Source organism: Sceloporus undulatus, chromosome 2 (assembly GCF_019175285.1).
Source record: "Sceloporus undulatus isolate JIND9_A2432 ecotype Alabama chromosome 2, SceUnd_v1.1, whole genome shotgun sequence".
NCBI lineage: Eukaryota > Metazoa > Chordata > Lepidosauria > Squamata > Phrynosomatidae > Sceloporus > Sceloporus undulatus.
The window spans coordinates 56,043,725-56,066,508 of record NC_056523.1 but is presented as its reverse complement, the minus strand read 5'-3'; the positions used below and the strand labels follow the sequence as shown (position 1 = coordinate 56,066,508).

Genomic DNA, 22,784 nt, shown 5'->3' with positions numbered 1-22,784 from the left:
AATCTCGTCCCATGCACAGGTCGTGAAAATGTGAAAATTGCATGCGATAAACTCCCTAGAATGGCTCAAAAAAAAGTGGAGATGTTATACAGCTTTTTAAAATGAATTCTCAGTGGTTCATCACTGTCTGCAGAAGAACAGAAAAGGGTGTATTAATCTGGTTTTCTTTTATATGCACTAAGGAGTGTAGGTTCTGGTTTGACAGCTGTTTTGTGGCTTCCTAACAGGGAGATCCTGGGTCACCTGGACCACCAGGACCCTCAGGTGTGCCAGGTGTGGCTGGGACTCCAGGCCAGCCAGGCCTGAGAGGAGAGAATGGGCTGATTGGTCAACCAGGACCTCCAGGGGAGAGGGTAAGAGAGATAAAACCACCAACTTTTAAATTCTCCTGCTCTGATTTCTTTCTTATCAAAATAAATGACTGGTAGGATTCAGGACCACCATATCAACACATGCCCATTCTTCAGCTAAGAATTAGCCTCTTGATAGATGCTTTGCTTTCCATAAGGAAGAGCAATGATTTGGTTTATATGAACTTTTTTTTTACTGCCTTGAGCAACTCCAATTAAATCTGAAAGAAGAAGGTCATGTGATTCAAATTTTTGCCTTTGTATTAGTGGATGGCTCATGTCATAGATTAAAACTTCAAGGCAGAGTGGAGAACCTCTAACCAACAGGCCAAATATGCACCTATATGCATCTCAGTCTTGACTTCCACTCTCCCAAGGCCATGCATCCTCTCCCAGGCTACGTCCAAATCTGTGGCTCTAACTAGGCTGATAGAGGAAAACTTGCACAAGCTGGGGAAGCTTGGTGCAAAGATTTTCCCTTACCTTGTATGTAGAACAACAGTAAGGTGTATCCGTAACTCTCCCTAGTTTTGGCTCAGGTCCCTCCCACTATTGGAATGCAGATTATGAGAATCTGTCTTGGGCCTCTGAATTGAAATATCTTTTCTGTATCAGGGTCTTATTGGCTTCCCTGGGAGAGATGGCACTGCAGGATCTCCAGGACCCCCTGGACCACCAGGATCATCAGTAAGTACTAGGGTATTGGGGATATAGGTTATGCAGCCTATTGGGGTTCTAACCCATCTATCACAGTGTTACGTATGCACATTCCTGTGCTGGTGCTGAAATATTAATATTTTTCTTTCAAACTTTTCTTTCACAAACTCTTTATTTCAGGGTGCACAAGGCATCCCTGGAGCGAAAGGTGACAAGGTAAGACCTTTTACCATTCAGCAATTGCAAAATGCAATGGAAAGGCATTATTGTTATTTTATTTACTTATATCCCGCCTTTCTCCCAATATAGCTGCCTCTGTCAGCCTACTGAGAGTCGGCATGGTGTGGTGGTTTAAGGGTTGTACTATGACTTTGGAGACCAGGCTTAAAATCCCCACTCAACCATGGAAACCCACTGGATGATTTTTAAAACGTCACACATTCCCAGATTCAGAAGGAGGCAAAGGCAAACCTCCTCTGAAAAAATCTTGCCAAGAAAATCCTGTGATGAGGTTTTTCAGAAATGACTTAACAATCAACTTATTGTCTTTGGTTACTTTGTACAATGTGGTCTTTCCTAGAGCTACTAATCCTTATGAATCATTTTGCCTGGAGTTCTGGCAACTGGTTGAAAAATGTATAACACCTAAACTCTATGTAAGAAAAGGAAGGCTTCACTCCTGTAATTTCAGATATATGTTTAAAACCATGCAGGAACTTGATTTCTGCCCAAGATTCTGCTATATTGCACTTTATTTTTGCACTACTAACTGAATTTTTTTTAAAGTACTGTTTTGATATTTTATTACTTTGGTATTACATTTGTATTTTCTGGTAAAACCTCATTCTTACTAAGTTTGAGGACACAGAAACAGATTAAAGGTTTTACTGTGTTTTTACTCGTTTAATTCATTGAGGAGTTGCTACAGATAGCAACAGTATTCTTCATCATATTCTTTCTGTTTTTTAGGGGGACACAGGGGTTGGACAGCCAGGTGCTAGAGGAGAACGAGGAGATCCAGGTCCACGTGTATGTATCTTAGCGTGCTTCCATTACACAGAAACAAAAATGAACTCCTAGGCACCCTTGCAGTGGAATAATCTTGTTCAAGTACTATTAAGGTAGTGGTTTGAGCATTGGACTAAGGAGACCAGGGTTCAATTCCCAGCTCAGACATGAAACTCACGAGGTGACCTTGGGCAAGTCACATGTTCTTAGCCTCAGGAAATACAATGGCAAACCACCTCTGAACAAATCTTGCCAAGAAAACCCCGTCTTAGGTTTGTCTTAGGGTCACCATAAGTCAGGAATGATTTGAAGGCACACAACAACAACACACTCTGAGAGCCAGCATGGTGTATATGGTTTGAGTGTTGAACTTTGGAAATCACGGTTCAAATCCCTACTCAGCTATGTAAACTCACTGGATGACCGTGGGCAAGTCACATCTCTCATCATCACTCGCAAAGGCAATGTTGTGCTCTTCAATGAACAATTAACAAACTATAAAGAAGCCATGCTTTGATCTCTTCTGCAGATTTAACTTCATTCTAAAACACACTGCAGAAATAATCCAGTTTGAGACTGCTTTAACTCCCCTGTCTCAGTGCTAGGTAATCCTGGAAATTGTAGTTTACAGTAGCATCAGAGATCTGACTGAGAAGGTTAAATGTCTCACAAAACTGCAGTTCCCAGGATTCCCTAGCATTGAACCAGGACAGTTAAAGCAGTCTCGAACTGGATTTTTTTCTGCAGTGTGTTTTGGACCTTAGTTTAACTATGGAGCTTGACAGACTGGAAATTAAAGCCGGCCTGGAGGCAGAATCAGGGTGTGGCGTTCACATGACGCACACCCTGACTCCACTCCCAGACTGGTGTGATGCTGTGCACCGCTCCACACAGTGTGGCATCATGGCGCTCCTACTGCTCTGCATCTACATGACGTAGCACTAAAGGAGCGCAGAAAAGCTGTGCGCTGGCCGGTATGGCACCCTTTGCAGGGCGCAGAAAGGAGTCACTTTTTGAGACTCCATTTTGTGCCGTGGAAAGGAGAGATCGGGGCCATGGCATGCGATTGCTGCAGCCCTGATCTGGTGCAGATAGAGGCAGCTGCAAGCTGCCCCTTGGGGCAGTCTGTACAGCCCCTGTGACATCCTTTTTATGGATTAGTCTCATACATTACTTGCTTCCCTTCCTTTTATTGTTTCTTGAATTACACCCTGATGCTTAAGATGAGAGTAAGAAAATATTGGTTGAGAGCAAAATCTTAATGAAAACAGAATAAAAAACACATTCTAAAATACAATAGGAAAAGAAATAGAAAAAGAAATAGACAGCATATGACCAATTTTAAAAAAAAACCCTTCTGCAAGAAATCTGCTCTTAGTTTGTCTGAATAAAAATGTCTGCTTTCAGGGTGTTATGAGGCAGTACATCTCTCACTTGTGCACAACCCAGCCACTGTACCCCAAATATTATTCCCTTTGTTCTGTCTCTAAATGTTTGCTTCTTTTTTCCCCCCCGCAGGGTGAAGATGGGCGCCCAGGGCTGGAGGGAGACCGTGGTCCTGCAGTAAATATCTGATGCTTTTCTTTCTCTTTCCCCTCAAACCTGAGTATAAGCACTGGTTGCCATTCTGAATTGACTTCCTTTATGTTTTGTCTTTAGGGGCCTCCAGGAAACCGAGGGGAAAGAGGTGATAAGGTAAGTTAAGTTTTCATAGTAGGGAGTTGTATTTAGAAAAGATGAAAGGGAAGAGTGTCTTCTGCCTAGCCTGTGACCTGCTGTGCCATAAAACTTGAATTTTGGGCAAAAGGAGGCACTTTGAGGAGAGATCAAATGCTAATCTCTCTCTGGGGGCTGCCTTGGGTCCCACTCTGAGAGAAAGGCAGTGTACAGATGAAATGAACAGAGGTATAGTGTGCCAGCGTAGTATGCCATCATGGTGTAGATGGAGATCAGAGTTCAGTTCCCCACATGGAAACACACTGGGTGACTTTGGATGAGTCACACACACACTCAGAAAACCCTGTGATAGGTTCACCTTAGCATCACTGTAAGTCAAAAATGACAGGAAGGCATACAACAAAATACAAAAAATAGTATACCCCCTTTCTTTACCTTGCTTATCCTGCTTGTAACTTTTAACAACCCTCAAAAGTTCCAAAGAAGACTCAGAGATTAACAACACATTCTGAGCATTCAGTCCATTCCAAAGACTGAAGCTGCCTGAGCTTTTTGAGGAAAATATCTGCCTTTGTAACCTGGGTTGTAAAGTGCCACACATTATAAATATTAGGAATAATAACAACAGTTCCCTAAATATGTTCTCAGTCAGGCTATTTGGAGTAAAGAATAACCTAAATTATACCCAAATCTTGACAATCATGAATTTTACAAACTTGTTTTTTTTAATAATCTTTATTGAATTTTAATATATAAAAAGGAGAAAGTCAAACACATTTCTATTCAATATGATCATACCTTGTTTCTTTACTCTTCTCCCCCCTCCTCCCTCCCCCCTTCCCCCTTAATTTTACAAACTTGTTTTAACCTATACTTTTTTCTCTTCTAGGGAGATGTTGGGCTCATGGGGCCAAAAGGAGACAAAGTGAGTATATTGTCAGTTCCAAGATTATAACTGATTTTTGCACTTTAAATGGAGCTTCATTCTGAGCTGCGTTCAAAGAGTGTCTAAAAACAATGTTTCCAGCTGATGCATATTAGCCTTACCTTAGGAAAGCTGAAATGATGCTGTTCACCTGGAGACTCCATACCACCTCCATATTTTCAGTTTATGGACTTAAGACTATATGGCCACAGCCCATGCATGTTCCAGATTCATTCAATCACTAGTCTCCAGGTAGAGGCAGGAAAGACTCCTTTCTGAAACTCTGGAGACACTGTTAGTAATTATGGATCATACTGAGCTAAACACCTTAGTCTACCACAGTTACAACAACTCTCTAGTTGTGTATTCTCTTGGGACTAATCTGTACCTTGACTTTTGCCACATTACAGTGAAAACCTTTGTTGTTGTTAACTGCCCTTGAGTCAACCTTGACTCACAGCAACCCTGTGGATGAGACATTTCCAAGCCCCCCTGTTCTCCCTAATTGAATCTAGCCATCTGGCATATGGCCTTCCTCTCTTTCTACTACCCTCCTCTTTTCCTAGCATTATTGGTTTTTCTAATGAGTCATAATATGACCAAACTACAACAGCCTCAATTTTATTATTTTGCCTTCTAGGGGTATTTCAGGCTTGTTCAAGACTCATTTGTTTGTCTTGTTTATCCTCAGCCCTCTTCTCGAGCACCACATCTCAAACCAGTTTATTTTCTTTTTATCCATTTTCTTCACTGTCCAATTCTAACATCCATACGAAGTAATGGCTTGGAAGATTCTAACTTTATTATTCAATTGTACTTGGCTGTCCTATCGTCACCCCTCCTCCTTCTAAACCTGCTGTTCATATGATGCTTTCTGCATACAAGTTGAACAAGTAGGGTGATCAGTTGCAGCCTTGCCTGACCCCTTTGACATTTGTGATCAATTCTTTTTCACCATATTCTGTTCTAACAGTGGTCTCGTATCCTGAGTACAGATTCTCATCAGGATTATCAAATGTCATGGGACTCCCATGGCTTTCAGAGTATTTCATGATCAATGCAGTCAAAGGCTTTGCTGTAGTCTATAAAGCACATGCTGATCTTCTTTTGGAATTCCTTGGTATGCTCCATTATCCATCATATGTTTGCAGTGTGGTCCCTAGTGCCTTTACCTTTTCTGAACCCTGCCTGTACCTCAGGGATTTCTCTTTCCATATGCCGTTGGAGTCTGTATTGCAAAATTTTAAGCATAATTTTGCTAGTGTGGTAGAATTCAAAGATATAGCCATGTTAGTCTATGAAATCAATATGTAGAGAGATCTTGTAGCACCTTTGGAAACCAGGAACAGACATAAGACCAAATGCATCTGAGGAAGTAGACTTAAGTCTATAAAAGCTCATGCTACCAACTTATTTCTTTCAGTTAGTCCCAAAGGTGCTACAAGATCTCTTTGCCTATTTGAGAAATTAATGCTATGGTCCTATAGTTGCTGCAATCTTTTGTGTCTCCTTTTTTGTGGATAGGAATGTATATTGAATGTGTTGAGTCTGTTCTGTATTTCAAATATTCCAAATATTTCTATATTAGTTAGCATACTTTAGTTAACACTAGAGTTGATTCTGTATGTTTGAAACCTTTGGTTGGTGTTTATTAATTTGTGTGCTTGGATTTGCTCAGGAGAGAATGTTTCCTCACAGTACCAATAGAAGCTTATGCTTCTGCCAAACAAAAAGATTTTATCTCTTATGGAATGTTACCTTTTCTCAATTATAGGGTGATACTGCTATTGTGGAAGGCCCACCAGGTGCTCGGGGGAACAAAGGCGAACCAGTAAGTGTCATGGCTGCCTAAAAAATAGCTGTGACCCTTGAAACTTTGTATCTGCCAACTTTACAGATGTTTTCCTTTTACGTGCTTTTTGATGTTCAGTCCCATACCAATGTCATATTATTTTGGCATAACATGTCATATTATTTGTATTCTAACTCCACTTTTGGTGATTTTGGCGATTTCCTTCACTTTTCTCTAGGGAGATCGTGGCCTGAAAGGGATGGAAGGAGACAAAGGAGACAAAGGAGACCAGGGCATCCCTGGAGAGAAGGTACCATAGCAAATTCCAGAATAGCTGCTTATTAAACTTGCTGGGGAAGAAATTGGATTGGGTGTGGGCTACATGCCTTTGTCCAAAGGCAATGAACAGAACTGACATAGATTTGTATTTCTGTTGCATTTCACACATACAAGTCAAGTTGCTAGCCCAGAACCAAAGCTAGAAAAAGTTTTTTAAAAGTTTGGACTATAGCTTTGGTCAAGCTGATTGGTGCATTTGAAGAGGTGTAATTCAAAAAAGGAACTTTTCCACACTGTGCCCAGAGCACATTCCAGAAACTAAAAATGTTACCTTCAGCTAAGTTCTAAGACACCATGAGCCAAAAGTTAGAACACCTTGAAAGAAATAGTGCCAAATCTGTATTCTGCAAATATACAATGTGGAATCAGTCAGTGTGAGGAATTGTTAGTGCTAAACAGTATGACAGGGAAGATCATTTTTAATGTGTTAACATAGAATTTGGTTCTATAAATGAACCCAAAGACTATTCCTTATTCATGAAAAGAAAACATATTAATATGTATATGGTAGGAACAGAGTTAATAACACTGTCACTTGTTAGGTATCCCCCAAATACACAGAGAGCCAGCGTAGTATTATGGTTTGAATGTGGGAGTACAGTTCTGAAGACCAGAGTTCAAATCCCCACTTGGCCATGGAAACCCACTGAGTGGCTTGGGCAAGTTATATTCTCCCAGCCTCAGAGGAAAGCAAAGTCTATCTGCCCTTTAATAAATCTTGGCAAGAAAATCCTATGCTATAAATTGGAAGTAAATTGAAGGTACTCAACACACATATACACATCAAGTACACACTGGGGATTAACAGTACTAGATGCTGGTCATAAATTCTCAAAAAATAGAAGTAGGCATTATCTAGTCAGGAAAATACCTGCAATTGAAATTGGTTATTTTCATGTGGCATGTTTTCAGTAACCAGCAGTTTTATCCTATAGGGAGTAAGAGGTGAACAGGGAGAGAAAGGCTCAACAGGTTTTCCAGGTGCACGTGGTCCTGGTGGGCAAAAGGTAAGAAGTTATTGTATCATTCATGGCTACACATTTATTTTAGTTGTATTTTAACTTTTGTACTAAGAATTGTTTCATTGTGGGACTTCCGGTGAGTGTGGGAGGGCATGAGCCGTGTTTTGAAGGAGCTCCATAGAAACGCTGCTCTGAGCTGTGTGGAATTGTTTTATTTTTAGCCATTTAACAACTTAAAAAAACCTCTTGTCTGAAAACCCTTTTGGCATAAAGGGTTCAGAGGAACCCCACAGAGGCTTCTCTTTGGCTGGGAGTAAGCTTATGCAGACCCCCGAGAGAGGGAGTGGAAGCAAGCGCAGAGAAAGCCAGTAGCAGCAGCTGTAGTGGTGAAGTCCGCTAGCGCCAAACGCCACCTCTTTGCTTTATAAAATAAAGAGCAACATAATGTAAAATGGGGAAAAAACCACTCTAAAATAGACCAAGACATTGAGATATCAGAATCAAGAACCCGATGGAAGGTGAGAGGAAAAGAAAGACAATAAGACAAAAGCTGGTACTGAGAGGAAAGATTGGAACCAGCTGAGAGACGGAAAAAACAGGAGGAAGAAACTGCAGACTATTGAGCTAAGGACCTAAGTGGGAGTAAAGAGAGAGAGAGAAGGAGAGAGAGAAAGAAGGGAAGAAAAGAGAAAAGATACAAAGGATAAACTAACAAAAGAAAGGAAATATAAGATCAGAGAGTGTGTAAGAAGGGAAGGAAGAAAAGATAGTTTAAATAAACAGGAGATGCAAGCAAACCTGATGGAATCAGGAGCAACTTATCAGAAAATATCTCCCTCTTTGTCTTTTGCTCCAGAAATAATCTGGTTTAAAAGTGAATATGCTGTATAGTATATGGAAGAAATCTGCAATTCAATAAATTTATTCTGATTAAACACTCATGCCAATTAGCTTTTTCTGCTATACTGATATACTGACTGATTTCAACTTTACTTATTGGTCTTAGACTAGCTTTAATGGACCTTAACAAAATCAACTTGCTTTCAGAAACAATTTAATGAATTAAAATTGATTTACGTGAATGGACTGAATATAAAAGATTTGATTTAGCTTGAATCAATTACACCAGCAGAACCAAACAATGGAATTTATTTTGAATGTTTGCAGTGAATGAATTAGCTTAAATAAATTCAGTTTTGATTTAATATATCCAATTGAATTTAACTCTAAGGTCCTATGTGAAATCAACCTCTAGCTTGAATTTCAAGGACTTGTTTATTTTTTTAATGACTTGAAACTTATTGATATAAACTTTAATGAGGGAAGTAAGATTGTTTTGAACTAAAAGATATAAATTTGGAAGATTATAAAATATATAAATATATAAAATATATAATTTGGAAAATTATAGAAAGAATCCCTGACTGGAAAATAAAACATCAGACTAAATCTTCGAAAGGACATAATAAAACGAGGTAAAATAAAAGAAAGAGAAAAGAAAGGATGGCAACTTCTAAAAATATAACTACTTCGGCAGTAACACAATTACAGCAACAAACTCATAGAAGGCAATCAACTGAACAAGTTTCTATCTTGGAAGAAATTAAGATTGTTTCATTGTATTGTGCTTTTACAATCTTGTATACTTCCTTGGATCCCATGCTGGACCCACCATGGATACCAAAATCTAGTGATGCTCAAATTCCATTCAATACAGTGGTAGAGTAGGATATTTTCAAGCCTGTGGATAATTGGATCCACGGATAAAAAATACACATGGAGGAATGACTATAAAAATAAAAGAATAAATATCTGACAGAGGTTCATATGAAGGAAGCCATGCATGTTGGTGCATATAGTCATGATTCACCTACAAGATGCCTTCCTGGTGCTTGTTCACTATAAGTCATACTACTGAAGATTTTAAATGTTGCCATTTCAAGTGCAGTCCACTCCTTCTGCCACCAAGATCTTACCTTCTTTTCAGGTATCAGCCAATTACTTTTAAAATTGTGCTTAACAAAAGTGCTGCAGTCTTGGATGTACTCATGCATGTGGGAGAATTCAGAGATAATATGCAGAATTGGTGATTCCATCCAAAATATACAGTATTTTAAAAGTCTTCATAATCTTAAGGGACTCTTGCTGAGACTGGCTAGTATTTGACACTTGATTCCTTTTTCATCCTTACTCACACTTGCTTCTAAAAAAAAGTATACATTAATTTCAAAGCTGAAGTGGTTCAGCTTCCACTCCTAGCTTTATTCTTTAGAATCATAGAGTTGGAAGAGACCACAAGGGCCATCCAGTCCAACCCCCTATCATGCAGGAAATCACAATGACTTTTCATCTTCCTATTGTGTTTAAAAACTGTGTGTTTGCCTTTACACAGGGAGAAGTTGGTGAGTCAGGGGAGCCAGGGGAGCCGGTGAGGACTTTTTTCTTTATTGTTATTTTTACCCTAATGCATGTGAGTAGAATATGGAAGTCTTATTTCCTTACCATTCCTATTTATCTCTCCAGGGTCTACCTGGAAAGGATGGTATTCCAGGAACCAGAGGGGAAAAAGGAGACATGGGACCCATTGGAATGCGTGGCCCAAAGGTTTGGCATGATGTGATTCCTCTTCTTTTGTGTATTCTCCTTTGATCTTGACAAATGTTGTGTAAATTGAGATGTCCTCATCTCATTTTGGATAACATTGCATTATTTAATATGTGTTTAGCCTCTTAAAATAATGTTTAGTTTTTCAGTTTTTGTTTTTGTTTTTTTACACTATTTTAAAATCTGTAAAGTTAGTTGGTTGGTCAGTTGGCTTTATTGTACACTGCCCTGAGATCTTTAGATCGAGGACAGGATATAGATATTTTAAAAATAAATACATATTAAATAAATAAATGTGCATGGATCCTGTCACGAAGCAAAGAGAAGGCTGAGGTCACTGACAAAAATGCTTGGGAGCTATCAAAGAGGAAAACCCATCAGACTGATGGTGCTGTTCTCTGCTTTATAAAGCTACCTTTGAGAAGGTATACGTTCTCAAAAAAGGTACCTGTATGATGACTTATGTCTAGTAACTCTCCATGATCAAAGATCAAAGCAAAACCTGCCTCAGAAGCATATCAGAAATTAGTATGAAGATACTTGGATCAAATGGAAAGGATATCTCCTATGTTGGTATGGCATGATGGATAAAGCTTTGGGTTGAATGTGGGAAATGTACATTCAGATTCTTCTTCAGTCATGAAGTTTGTTGGTGGTTTGAGTAATTTACTGTTTTTAGCCTAGCCAGATGCACAGACTCACTTTGAGTCTAAGAATTGCAAAGCATGGCTTCCCTTAGTACGTCTTGTTAAACTTGTTTATATTATATTTATGTTGTACTTTTTGTTCTTCTTGGTGAAGGAAATTACTTAATTTCCTAATAGAAACACTGATTGATGTAAATATAGGTACAGTTATATCACTGTATACATCAAAAAGGACTATAAAATGATTAAGGTTTGTTTTTCTTTATGTCCTGTTGTAGGGAGAGAGAGGAATGAAAGGAGCCTGTGGCCAAGATGGAGATAAAGGTGAGAAGGTGAGTGCTAGAATTTCTTTTTAATCTCTAAAACTCAAGAGATTGTTAATGTATTGTACTGGTGTGCTATCAATTTCTGTGGCTATACAAAATCATGAAAATTTGATTGCTAAGTCAGCACCCATTTTCTTTGTCATGCCTATTTATATCTGAGCTTAGGAAAGTGTTGTTTATGTGGCCCCACAGGGTTACAAATATGTAAATATTTTTAAAATTGGAAAATTTGAAAATCAAATTTTTAATTTTTTAAATAACTTTTGCACTGGGGATGGCAGGAAATTTTGCATGTTTTGGGCAGCCCATACTATTTTAGGTTCACAAGAAGGCTTTTCTTTTTCAACACGGAAATTGGAAGTCAGAATTACTTGTTGGAAGATGGGGCCAAAAAGTGGAAATATTTCCCCATAGTTCCTAGTGATTATTTGGAGGCAATCATTCTTTTAACTATTGAGGGGTGGGGATAGTCCTCAATTGTATCCTGGGAGTCCAGTGCACTCCTCTAACTCCTGCCACTTGCCCACCCCGTTTTACAATAATGCTTTCTGTGTCTGTTCTAGGGAGAGCCAGGTCTGCCAGGCCGAATGGGAACTGCTGGAAGGAAAGGTGACCCTGTAAGTATTCCTGGCATATAAAACACTAAGTAAACATATCCTTGGAGAGGTCAGCCTACCTTCTGCTTTGTTTTCCTAGGGTGAGATGGGCATGCCTGGAACCCCAGGAATCCCTGGAAAAGAAGGTCTCATAGGACCCAAGGTATGGTCTAAGTAACACTAATTTATCACAGTGGAAGAGAGAGAGAGAGTGTGTGTGTGTGTGTGTGTGTGTCTTTCTCCATTTAGTTACAAGACCGTGAAACCTAGATTCATGAAAAGGATATTGAAGGGACCCTGAAGGCATTAATGTTTTTTTATAAAATGATTAATTTTAGTTAATTAAAATTTCTGTAGCTTGTTGCATTATCTTCAGTCATTAAGTGGCAGACCTTGCTAACCTTTAGAGATGAAGATTCACTCAGGCCTGGAATATTCAGTTCTGCAGAAGGCCTCTTGGCCATTTTACACATTATTTTCTTCTGTAGAGAACTCTCCGGAGAGTCAGAGCAGAGAGAGAGAAAAGGTTCCTGATGCCTGGTAAACATGGGAGGAGATCAAGCAGAGGAGAATTAAGGAGAAAGAGCAAAGAAAGAGCAGTTAGGATGGCACTAAGGAGCTTCAAACCCTCATGTCTGCCAGTATGGAATAAAAAAAGTTTGCTTAGACACCAGATTGGAAATAACCATTACCAAGTCCTAGTGTTTCTTTGCCTGATATGACTAGAAGGGTCTGTTCAACTGTGTACATAATCATAAGATGACTTATAGATTTCATCAATACTTGTACCAAAGTTTCAAGGAATATATACTGAACCACCACCTCTTTCATCACCACTTGTTTTCCCCCTCCTCTTTTTTCTTCTTTTAAAAAACTAAAAATGCTCCCTCCAAAGCCATGGGGGATAATTTTTCTATATTGGGGAGGCAGGCTGGTTTTTTCCAGGAGTTTGGGAACCACTGCTTTAGGGCTCAGAAGCAGTACTTTGGTTACTCTTCTTTAGATATACAGTTCTGTCCACTTGACTATTCCATAAAATTTTTATAAAATGTCTGGTGGAATTGTGTGTGTGTGTGTGTGTGTGTGTGTGTGTGTATTTTAAATCAGTTTTACATGTACGTAAGATGACACATCATCCTTCAATATGAGATGATGACAGTCCAAAAAGTAATCAACAAGTAAACTCTTTAAACTGCTCTCTTATTTATATCTATGAGTGCAGTGTTTGTTGTGACACCGACTTTTCTATGCTCTAAAAGATAAGCAAGCTGTAAAAAAATAATTCTGTTTCTTGTGTGTTCTTGTTTTTTTACAGGGTGACAGGGGATTTGATGGCCAGCAAGGACCCAAAGGAGACCAAGGAGAAAAGGGGGACAGGGTATGTTATTTCACTGAAGAGCAGAGAGGTTTGCTAATTCATTGGCATTTTAAAATAATGCTACCACCCTCTTATTTTTCTTGTGGGTTTCCTATAGGCATCTGGTTGACCGCTATCCAAAAGGAATGCTGGAGTAGGTAGATATTTGGTCTAATCCACCATGACTCTTCTTATGTTCTTAAGGCTAATTTCAAAGTGCTGAAGAGATTTTTCACGTGACCCTGGTGCTATAGCTCAGTACACAGTTTGTGATATATTGTATAATCTTCTGTCTCAGTTTCACTGATCTGTTTCTCCCTGTCATCTGGTCCTGGAGATAGTTCACTAATTTTTGCATGGGCTTCAGCTGTTGCTGCCACCTCCATTCACATGAGGTTGGCTTCCAGCTGAATTTTTCTAAGTGTTTCAGTAGCAGTAGCAGCTTCTGCTTTCACAGCGGCTTCTTTTCCATAAGAGACACATGCTCAGGTAGCTTCTGCATCAACCCATGCTTTGGCAGCAACTTAATTAACTGAGATCAGGCCAAAACACAAAGATCACATTGACATTGCTGAGTACCTTGAGTAGCAGGAGAGTTGTGAACTTTTTTTGTACAAATGATGTATTCTGCAGTATCTTCTTTTGCAATGTTATCTCTGTCCTGGTTGGTAGTCTTCTGGGTGGTACATTTTCTTGAACTTGAATCTCTACCAAGATTTGTTAGGCGGTTAGACAATAGTTCACAGACAGTAGTTGATATCACACATAATTGTAACTTAACTAGCCATACAACAATTTATTGAATTTTATCTTCCATCTATAGCAGTTGCAGGGGCAACTGTGTGCATGCTCCACCATTGGGGAGAACAGGGTGGGGCCATCTGTGAATACTCCAATCTTTGGGTGGCAAGCCCACAGTCGAAGAGCACAAACTGTATATACTCTCAGGAAATATAAAATAGTCATGCTTTTAAAAGCTATACAAAGGTCCAGAACACACAGCAGAAATAATCAACCTTGAGGCCGCTTGGGATCAGTGCTAGGGAATCCTGGGAAATGTAATTTAATGTGGCACTGGAGCTTTCTGGCAAAGAAGGCACAGTGTCTCACAGAACTACAGTTTCCAGAATTCCCTAGCATTGAGCCAAGGCTGTTAAAGCAGTCTCAAACTGGATTATTTCTCCAGTGTGTTTTGGAACTTAGTTAACAATTGGACCAGATAACAGTATGATCCATTTCTAATTAGGATCACATAAAATAATTATTTTAGTAACATCTGAATATGTTCCTACATATTCCACTTCAGAGCCAAATTTTGACAGCACAAGGGGTCAGTATCTTCCTCAAAAATACTGATAACTGTTGATATTTTCTTTCTGCCTGTATTCCTCCAAAATCTTAAACTGTGAATAGTGTGGTTTGCCTTTATGGTATATAGAAAAAACTGGGATTTCTTTAGTTGCTGGAGAAAACTGTACTAAATGCTTAATTTTTAAAACTTTAGCTGTTTTAATTTATTCTTGTCAACTGTCCAACCACAGCTCAGGACATTTACATAGACCTTTGCTTTCATGAAATGAGCATGTTGCTTGTCTTCTGGCAAAAACTGCCAAGACCTTTCAGTAAGTGTCTAAAAGTAAGCTTGTCTTCAATATGAAGACCATATTGTGTGCATGTGCCCTCCCTGAGATCTTGTGATATAATATAGGATATAAATATTTTAATAAATAAAAATACATAAATATGAACATAATATAATAAATAATAGTTTAAAACAATTATCTATATTTCCCATCTCTCCCTACGGATCAAGGCGGAATTACATCATAATAAAATAAACAATACAAGTTACAATTATTTGATAAAATCACAGCAATTATTACATACTTACTAAAATACTGGCTTGTTATCTATTTACCGTTCTGTTTTCATCTAGAGTGGGGGTTGTTCTGAGATTACTCATAAGAGATCAGGTAGGGTAATTTCTTAAGGAATATGAAAATACAGTAAGATTTATCCCCTAACTGATATGTATTGTATGGTGAACTGAAAGGTGGAACAAACACAGCTCTGTGGTATAATATATATATAGTAAGCACCAAAGCAATTGGCCTTTATTATCTAACCAATTGTTTAAATGAGCATTTGCATATAGTACCATTACAAAAGAAAAAAATTGTATTCATATTAGATTGAGTGGTTTTTTCACACACAAAAAAACCCTATTCCAGGGAGTATTGTTGTTGTTACTTGTCTTTGAGTTGACTTTGATTCATGACAACCCTGTGAATGAGACACCTCCAAGACCCCCTGTCCAAAACTGCTCTGCTCGGGTCCTGCAAATTCAGAGCTGTGGTCTGCTTGATTGAGTCTATTGATCTGGTATGCAGTCTTTCTCTCTTGTTACTACCCTCCACAGTTCCTAGCAATATTGTTTTTTCTAGTGAGACATGCCTTCTCATGATGTAGCCAAATTCATAGTGGCTTCCAGTTGGAGTTCAGGCTTGATCTGTTCAAGGATCTGTTTGTCTGTCTTTTTGGCCGTCCACAGTATCCTCAGCACTCTTCTCCAGCAACACATCCAGAAAGTGTACCAAAACAAAAACATTTGAAAAGCTCACAGAGCCTAAATAAGATCTCTGAACAGTCAAATACTTATCAATAAAAGTTGCAAAAGTGAAAGCCATTATGTAAATTCAGCAGTCTTAAAATGAGTCTCCAGCTCTAAATGTTTGTGAAGCCCAGAATTCCAGTTATAAAAGGGTTATTTTGCATAAAGTGGTGAAATACCACTGATAATTGGTGGGCTATTATTTCCTTTACCACATCTTTCCCATTTAGCAAAAGGGAATAATGGTGGACAGGATGTAGAGAAGTTGCTTTTTAGGGATGGTAAGTCCTAGAATTCACCAGCTAGATTCTTGGTTGGGGGATTCTGGTAACTGTGGTCCCCCAAAATAATGTTTTCAAGCTCTGGCAATAGATGCTTCCCATCCAGTGAGAAGAACCTCATTATTTATGGCTGTAAACAACTTCATAAAAAACCTGTCATTCCCCATTGACTGAATGATTGAAATAGCCTTTCAGGAAGACTCCAACCAAATGTAGCAAAAGATTGACACATGTAAAAACAAGGCTGTTAGTAGTTTTATTTGCAGGAGAAACTACTACAGCGAGATTGTTCCTAATGTTTCTCTCTCTTTCTTTAGGGTACTCCAGGCATTATTGGTTCCCCGGGACCAAGAGGAAATGATGGACCTCCTGGGCCCCTTGGACCTCCTGGCAGCATAGGACCAAAAGGCCCAGAAGGCATTCAGGGGCAGAAAGTAAGTAGTAATCATCTGGTAGTTTGCCTGTTTCCATTAAAGTTTACTATTCTGGGCTTTTGTCTCTAGTTGTCTCCTGAAATCCTTATCACAGCAAATGTTGTGTTTAGTCTTAAATGAAAGACCTTGTGCAGGGAACTTTCAGCAAGCCACTTGACTTCTTTCTTCATTCTCTTTCACTCTTGGGATAGAACTATGCCAGCTAAATACAAAGCCCCACTGTTGCTCAGTATTAATACTAAACAAGGTCTAGGGCAGGAATAAGGAGTCTTTTGGTTTTCCTGGTGTTTTTGACTTGAACTCCCAGAAGCTTCAGGCAGCATGGTGAATGGCATGGCCCTATAAGAATCCCAAGCTGTCCTAGATATTTCTTTAGCATTTCCCAGGGCATCTCAATACTTCTTTAGTAAATGCTCAAAAAGATAACATATCACTTTAAAGGGATCTTTACCTCTAACCAGTTCTCCCTATCTTACGTTTTTCTTTGACCTTTATGGGTTGTTTAAACAAAGGGTTTAATCATCTTAAACATTCAGACTTAAATGCTCAGAGAAATGCTCAGGAAATAAAATGAAATATTATGTTTACAATGTCACAAAATAGCCCCAGAAATTGTGTTGCACATCACCAATGGTGTCACACAGGCAGTATCCAGTGGGTATTTGTTATTCTGTAAAAATTAAAAAGAGGCTTGTTGACACTTTAAAGACTAACAAATTATTATGGCATGGGTTTTCATGATTAGAATCAGGTGCATGGAAAGTTACCCTGAATTGACAGGCACATGCACACAAGGGTGTGAAATGGTGGCATCTGTGACATTCAAGCAGCTAAATTCTTGAAAGCACTACATATTGTAATAGCCCTGCTAGCTGTAATGACAACTGCATTTTCCCAGTGACTGGGAAATGTCACCAGATGGCAAAATACAGCCCACACTTAGCCTCCCAGGACCCCCAATACAGACCCCTACCTTCAGTTTGTAAAATAAATACACTGAAAAAGGCTCTCTGGACCGCTAGTCTAGAGACCATGGGGCTCAGTTTTGTCAGGCCTCCCAAATGGTGTGTGGAGAGGGGATTAAAACCCAAAGTGATTTTTGACTCCTTAGAGTTTTTGAAAAGCCCTCTTGGACTAAATCCTGCAGTGAAGCCCTGAAAGCCCAACAAAATAAAGTGCTTCTCTGAAAGAAGGCAACAGACTAACACTTGTACATTTGTTTCTTAATAAACTGTATAAAAAGATGCTATATCTTCATCGTACTGGCATTCAAAAGTCACCTCCATAGTGCTGTATGGGAAGTGGACACCTCAGCAGTGTTTTCTTCATGTCCTGTTGCATTAATTGGATAAGTATGCTGGTGTCCAGCATCTGAATAACGTTTGCAAAATGCCTGTAGTGTTTGAATGGGATTGCACTTTTGCAGAGATGCAAGGTGTGCCTTTTGAGCAAATTTAACATTTGGGAGAAAGTGAATTCTCACAGAATTGCGTACATGAAATGGCAAAAACAAAGCAAGTGCCTTGCTGAGTTCTGTAATTTTTACTGTGTTATCTTTGGGAGCCACAATCTTGTGGCAGTGAGTTCACAGGATTAGCAATTTTTCCATGGGAAATAGAGAGCAAAATTAAACAATTGACATGTATGAAAATGGTGTTGTACAATGGGAGCAAGGAGAGGGTACTTACAAAAATGGGGGGGGGAGAATCATACCATTAAAATAAACATTTGGAAACAGCCCCATGCTATATTTTTTAAAAGATCATGAATCTGCTAACAGTACCAATTCCTCTGCCAACTGACCTATGTCAGGTCACTCTAGTGCTGAATATCTAAATATGCTTGATTTTCCTTTGCAGGGGGAGAGAGGGCCCCCAGGACAGTCAGTTGCAGGGCCACAAGGAATTCCAGGTATGACAGGAGAAAGAGGAGAACAGGTTTGTAAACAACTTCCTAACTATCTTTGGTGATGCTCATATGCCATCAAGCTTTATTTATTGTGAAATTTAATCAGAATGAGAAATCACTGTTCTTTACGATTTGGCATTACAGAGGTACCCCGGGTTACGAAATTAATTCGTTCCGCCGCCGCTTTCGTAACCCGAAAAGCTTTTGCAAGCCGAAACCCCATAGGCGCTAATAGCGAAAGCCGCGATTTGGTGCGAAAAAGCGCCGAAAAGCACCAAAAATTTCTTTCGTAACCCGAAATAACCTTCGTAACCCGGAACAGTTTTTTTTAATTGATTTTTTTTCGTAACCCGGAAATTTCGTAAGGCGGCGCATTCGTATCCCGGGGTACCACTGTATTTGGATTTGTCAGATTATTCTGGCTGTCCAGTGGGGCTATGTTGCCTAGAGGCCACTGATGATATAATCCACCTGAATCTTGGCAGAATTAAACTCTTCAATAAATCACACAGACACACACACAAAAAAAGATACATAACTTCTAATTTCATAAGGGATTTCAGGTGGCTGTGCTTCAAAATGCATAATCAAAATCTATTATTTTTGTGGAATGCAGTAGTAACTTTAGAATAAAGATAGCACACATGGAATGCTACCCTACTCCTGGTGAAGAGAGGAAATTCCATGTGAGAGGAAACCTCCCAAGGCCAGGACTTTCATTTGTTTGTTTGTTTGAAAAATATAGTTTTTACTTCATTGCATGCGTTTTAAATTGTTACTTTCTGTGTGGGCAGACAGTTCATAAATGTATTCATAAGCACTGATAAGCACTAGTGGTAAATTATTTGAAGATCTGGTTGTAAACTGCTGACACTAGTTTCCCATCCATAAGCTGGCACAGGAGGCTCTAGCTGATGGCAGCAACAATCAGATTACTAGGGTTCTAGTTCAATATTTGAAAGCCAGAAACTGATCTGATTTTTTCCATTTCTCTTTCCAAAAAAAATATGGAACACTTTGGGCAGGAGGAAAAACAAACAAATCTCAAATGAAATGTTTTCTCTTTTATAATTAGTCAATTTTTTGAAGATAAAATTTTAGTCACTAATCATGCCAGGAACTGTGATATGTGAAGATCCTTATCTAACACAGTCTACAGAATTAGAGCATGATTATTCATATGCATACATCAGACATATAAAACTCTCAAATCTAAGATCCATTTCTATACCTAATGAGTGTTACCATCTTCTTGAAAGGAGCACACTGTGAAAATATACAGTCGGCCCTCCTTATAGGTGGGCTTGCCTTCCGTGGCTTTGAGCTTACACGGAAGGCAAGCTCTGGCAGAAATAATAGGACACATACTCACGCCACACGCCCCATGCGCTGCCACGAGCACTCACCCCATTATTTTCTATGGGGCTTGAGCATACGCTCTTTTCCCCATACGCAGTGGGGTCCAGAGCGGATCCCTCATGTATGGGAAGGGCAGACTGTAATTGCTTGTGCAAATACATCATTGAAGAATTCTGTATTTTCAATGTTGAATTAAAGCTTTATATCGAAATGGGCTGTTAGATTAGACTTTAAGACTATGACTATTTCTGCTGAAATTATTCACTTTGTTTTCTTCATTAGAATTTTTTCATTTTGTTCTCAGAAGGACAAAATCAAGATAACTTAGGCCCCATACAGAAAGGCCAAAATAAAGCTGCTTCGGGTCCCTTTAGAGGTATGCTGTTTAAATGATGCATGCGTCCTAAGAGTCCAGATGCTGCACCAAAGCCACAATCCAGTCCTAAGGAGTGGAGGGCAGCTTTAGCGTATCTTCCGGATTCTTAGGACACATGCATCATTTAAACAGCATAACTCCAAAGTGACCCAAAGCAGCTTTATTTTGGCCTGTCTGTATAAGGCCATAGACTTATGTATAGCAGTTTGCATTTCTGTCTTTAGTATAGACATATTCATATTTTTTTCTTAAATAGAATTAAGGCTTTACATTTTTAATAAATATGCCAAATTGTTCGATTTTAAATGCTTAGGTCATTAATAAAGCATCTTAACTTGCTAAGTAATATAAAATTGAGTCTAATATGAAATTAAGTATTGCTTAGTTATCCCAAAATTTTCATCCCCCCCCCCCCCCATGGAATCAAAAGTTCCCCAAAATTTACCTCTCTTGTCCCAACATAAACATCTCTCAGCAATCATGAGCAAGGATGACTGAAGTGGAAAGGCAGAAGGAAGACAATGGTTGAAAAGCCATAACTGAATAGAATCAGATGAGGAAGTGAGTTCTTTTGGGAAATACCATCTATAAGTCTAAAAATTTATGCCCAAAAACTGACCCCAAAATCCCAGGTCGACTTATTTCCGAGTCAGTATGGTAATGTGATAGCTGCTCCTTCAGATTTCCCCATGTGGTGGGGAGAGAGTTTCTTTTTCACTTGAGCGAAGCAGAAAGAGTCCTGAGTGACTGATTGCTGTTAAATAATCAAACAGAGTCCCTCCCGCCCAGACTGGCTCTCGCTGTCTGGGGTGTCAAGGCTGAAACCAAAGTTGAAAAGCTGAAGCAAAAAGCCTCTGTTAGAGTCTCTCTTGCTGTGTGCACACATACACACACTGAAGGAGGTTCCAAGTTTTATCCTCAACTTACCCATGGGTCATGGCAAAATCCATAATTTTGACTCCAAAACTTGCCCTCGACATACACATGAGGTTGACTTATAGTTGAGTATATATGATAGAAATCCAGTGGGAGCCAAAGGAGAAAGAAGATGAGGTGTGGACATTGGCTGCAAGGAAGCAGAGGGAAAGAGAAGCAGGGGGGATGGCAGTGAAAGCATTTTGAGTGTCAGTCAGATGAAATGTCTGTTTGAAGCTCTTGGCAATAGCATCCTTGATTGCACTTGTTCTCACTGCTAAATATGAGTAATATACAGCTCACCTGTCCTGCACAGCATTCAGTGTCTCCCTAGGTTTTCAGTTACAGGTGTTTGTGAAACTGAATTTCTCCACTCAAAATGCTTTTGTTTTCTGTATTTAGCTTTTTGATTTCATTTTCTGTTTGGTAACAGGGAAGCCCAGGGTTTGATGGACCCAAAGGCGAGAGAGGAGAACCTGGCATGACGGTGAGTTGGGAAGGTGGAAAGAGAGAGATACTTTTTCAGTCTTTTGGATCATGAAGTTCTGAATCAAAACTCTGGCATAGATTAAGAAGTTGCATGTCACTTGCCATCTGTTGGATGGAGAGGTGGTGCCTCTGGCCAAAGTCCTACATAAGGACTGGATAGTGTAAATTTCCTCATGTGAAGTTACTAATTACTGAAATTGCAAGCCTTGTCTATGCAGTGTTTTCATGGACCTGCACTGTCAGTGCACAGTTTTTGCAATCACACATCTCAAATAGACCCCTGGATAATCAGAGCACCCTCAGTGGTTCTGTTTTCCTGGTAGTAGGAAGAGAGAAGAAATGTTTTGAAAAGCATTTCTTTTTTAATATTAATAGACAGATTCTGGATTGTAGGTGACGTTAGGGCAGGCAAATAGCAAAATATTCCTGTCAGAGTGCTGACAAATTAGGCACTATTGTGCAACCAAATGCATAACAGAATGCACAACAGACTGCTCAACTAAAGGAATACTACTACCAATTTCAGCAGAGGCAGACAAATATGCATTGGCCAAGAACATGCACAAAAATATGAAATGTACAACTAGGCTTCCAAGTCAGGACTGTCCCTGAGATTTAAGTCTTCAAAACTGAGACCTAGGGATGATCCCTTGTCATGAGGAACACCTGGTGTTGTCATTCAACATGATCCATTAAACATCAACCACATTTTCACAGAGTATGCTATTCTAAAAAAGACCAAACCAATTTATTTTTAAGTCTAGAAATTTTAGTCTAATAATTGACCCAAAAAACCTGAGTCGACTTATCCACAGGTCATTGTAAGCACTGTACCTGAACTGTTTTATATATATAAAAAAGGAACCATCCCCTGGTGAAAGGCAAGAATAATCTGTTTTAGAAGCACTGACATCCCCCATCCATCCATCCTTTAGTGTGAGCACAAACAGTTATGCCTGCTGGAATTTTGTAAGTTCTTTGGCATTATTTTCTTTTGCTTCATTCTTTAGATACTTTATTACATGCTCCTAAATTTTACCCTCAACCTATCCATGGGTCATATCATAACCCATAATTTTGGCCCCAGAACCTGCCCTCTACTTATACATGAGGTTGACCTACAGTCCGGTATATACGGTATACACGACTTGACAATCTTGACAATGAGGAA

General features: G+C 39.2%; 1 protein-coding gene across 8 annotated transcripts in view; it reads left to right on the top strand.

The window, feature by feature from the left end:
- Positions 1-22,784, top strand: part of COL7A1 (collagen type VII alpha 1 chain) — a 172,616-nt gene that overhangs the window by 137,428 nt on the left and 12,404 nt on the right. For 4 of the 8 annotated variants that reach the window (XM_042453283.1, XM_042453286.1, XM_042453284.1 and 1 more), the window contains exons 97-115: positions 228-353; positions 966-1,037; positions 1,188-1,223; positions 1,977-2,036; positions 3,534-3,578; positions 3,675-3,710; positions 4,582-4,617; positions 6,392-6,448; positions 6,648-6,719; positions 7,684-7,755; positions 10,103-10,138; positions 10,234-10,314; positions 11,240-11,293; positions 11,851-11,904; positions 11,984-12,046; positions 13,199-13,261; positions 16,450-16,566; positions 18,426-18,503; positions 21,558-21,611. In XM_042453283.1, the coding sequence (XP_042309217.1) occupies positions 228-353; positions 966-1,037; positions 1,188-1,223; positions 1,977-2,036; positions 3,534-3,578; positions 3,675-3,710; positions 4,582-4,617; positions 6,392-6,448; positions 6,648-6,719; positions 7,684-7,755; positions 10,103-10,138; positions 10,234-10,314; positions 11,240-11,293; positions 11,851-11,904; positions 11,984-12,046; positions 13,199-13,261; positions 16,450-16,566; positions 18,426-18,503; positions 21,558-21,611 (1,212 nt within the window). Of the gene's footprint in view, positions 1-227; positions 354-965; positions 1,038-1,187; positions 1,224-1,316; positions 2,037-3,533; positions 3,579-3,674; positions 3,711-4,581; positions 4,618-6,391; positions 6,449-6,647; positions 6,720-7,683; positions 7,756-10,102; positions 10,139-10,233; positions 10,315-11,239; positions 11,294-11,850; positions 11,905-11,983; positions 12,047-13,198; positions 13,263-16,449; positions 16,567-18,425; positions 18,504-21,557; positions 21,612-22,784 lie in introns of those variants that run through there. The other 4 variants (XR_006102318.1, XR_006102319.1, XR_006102320.1 and 1 more) reach the window with 4 other exon arrangements.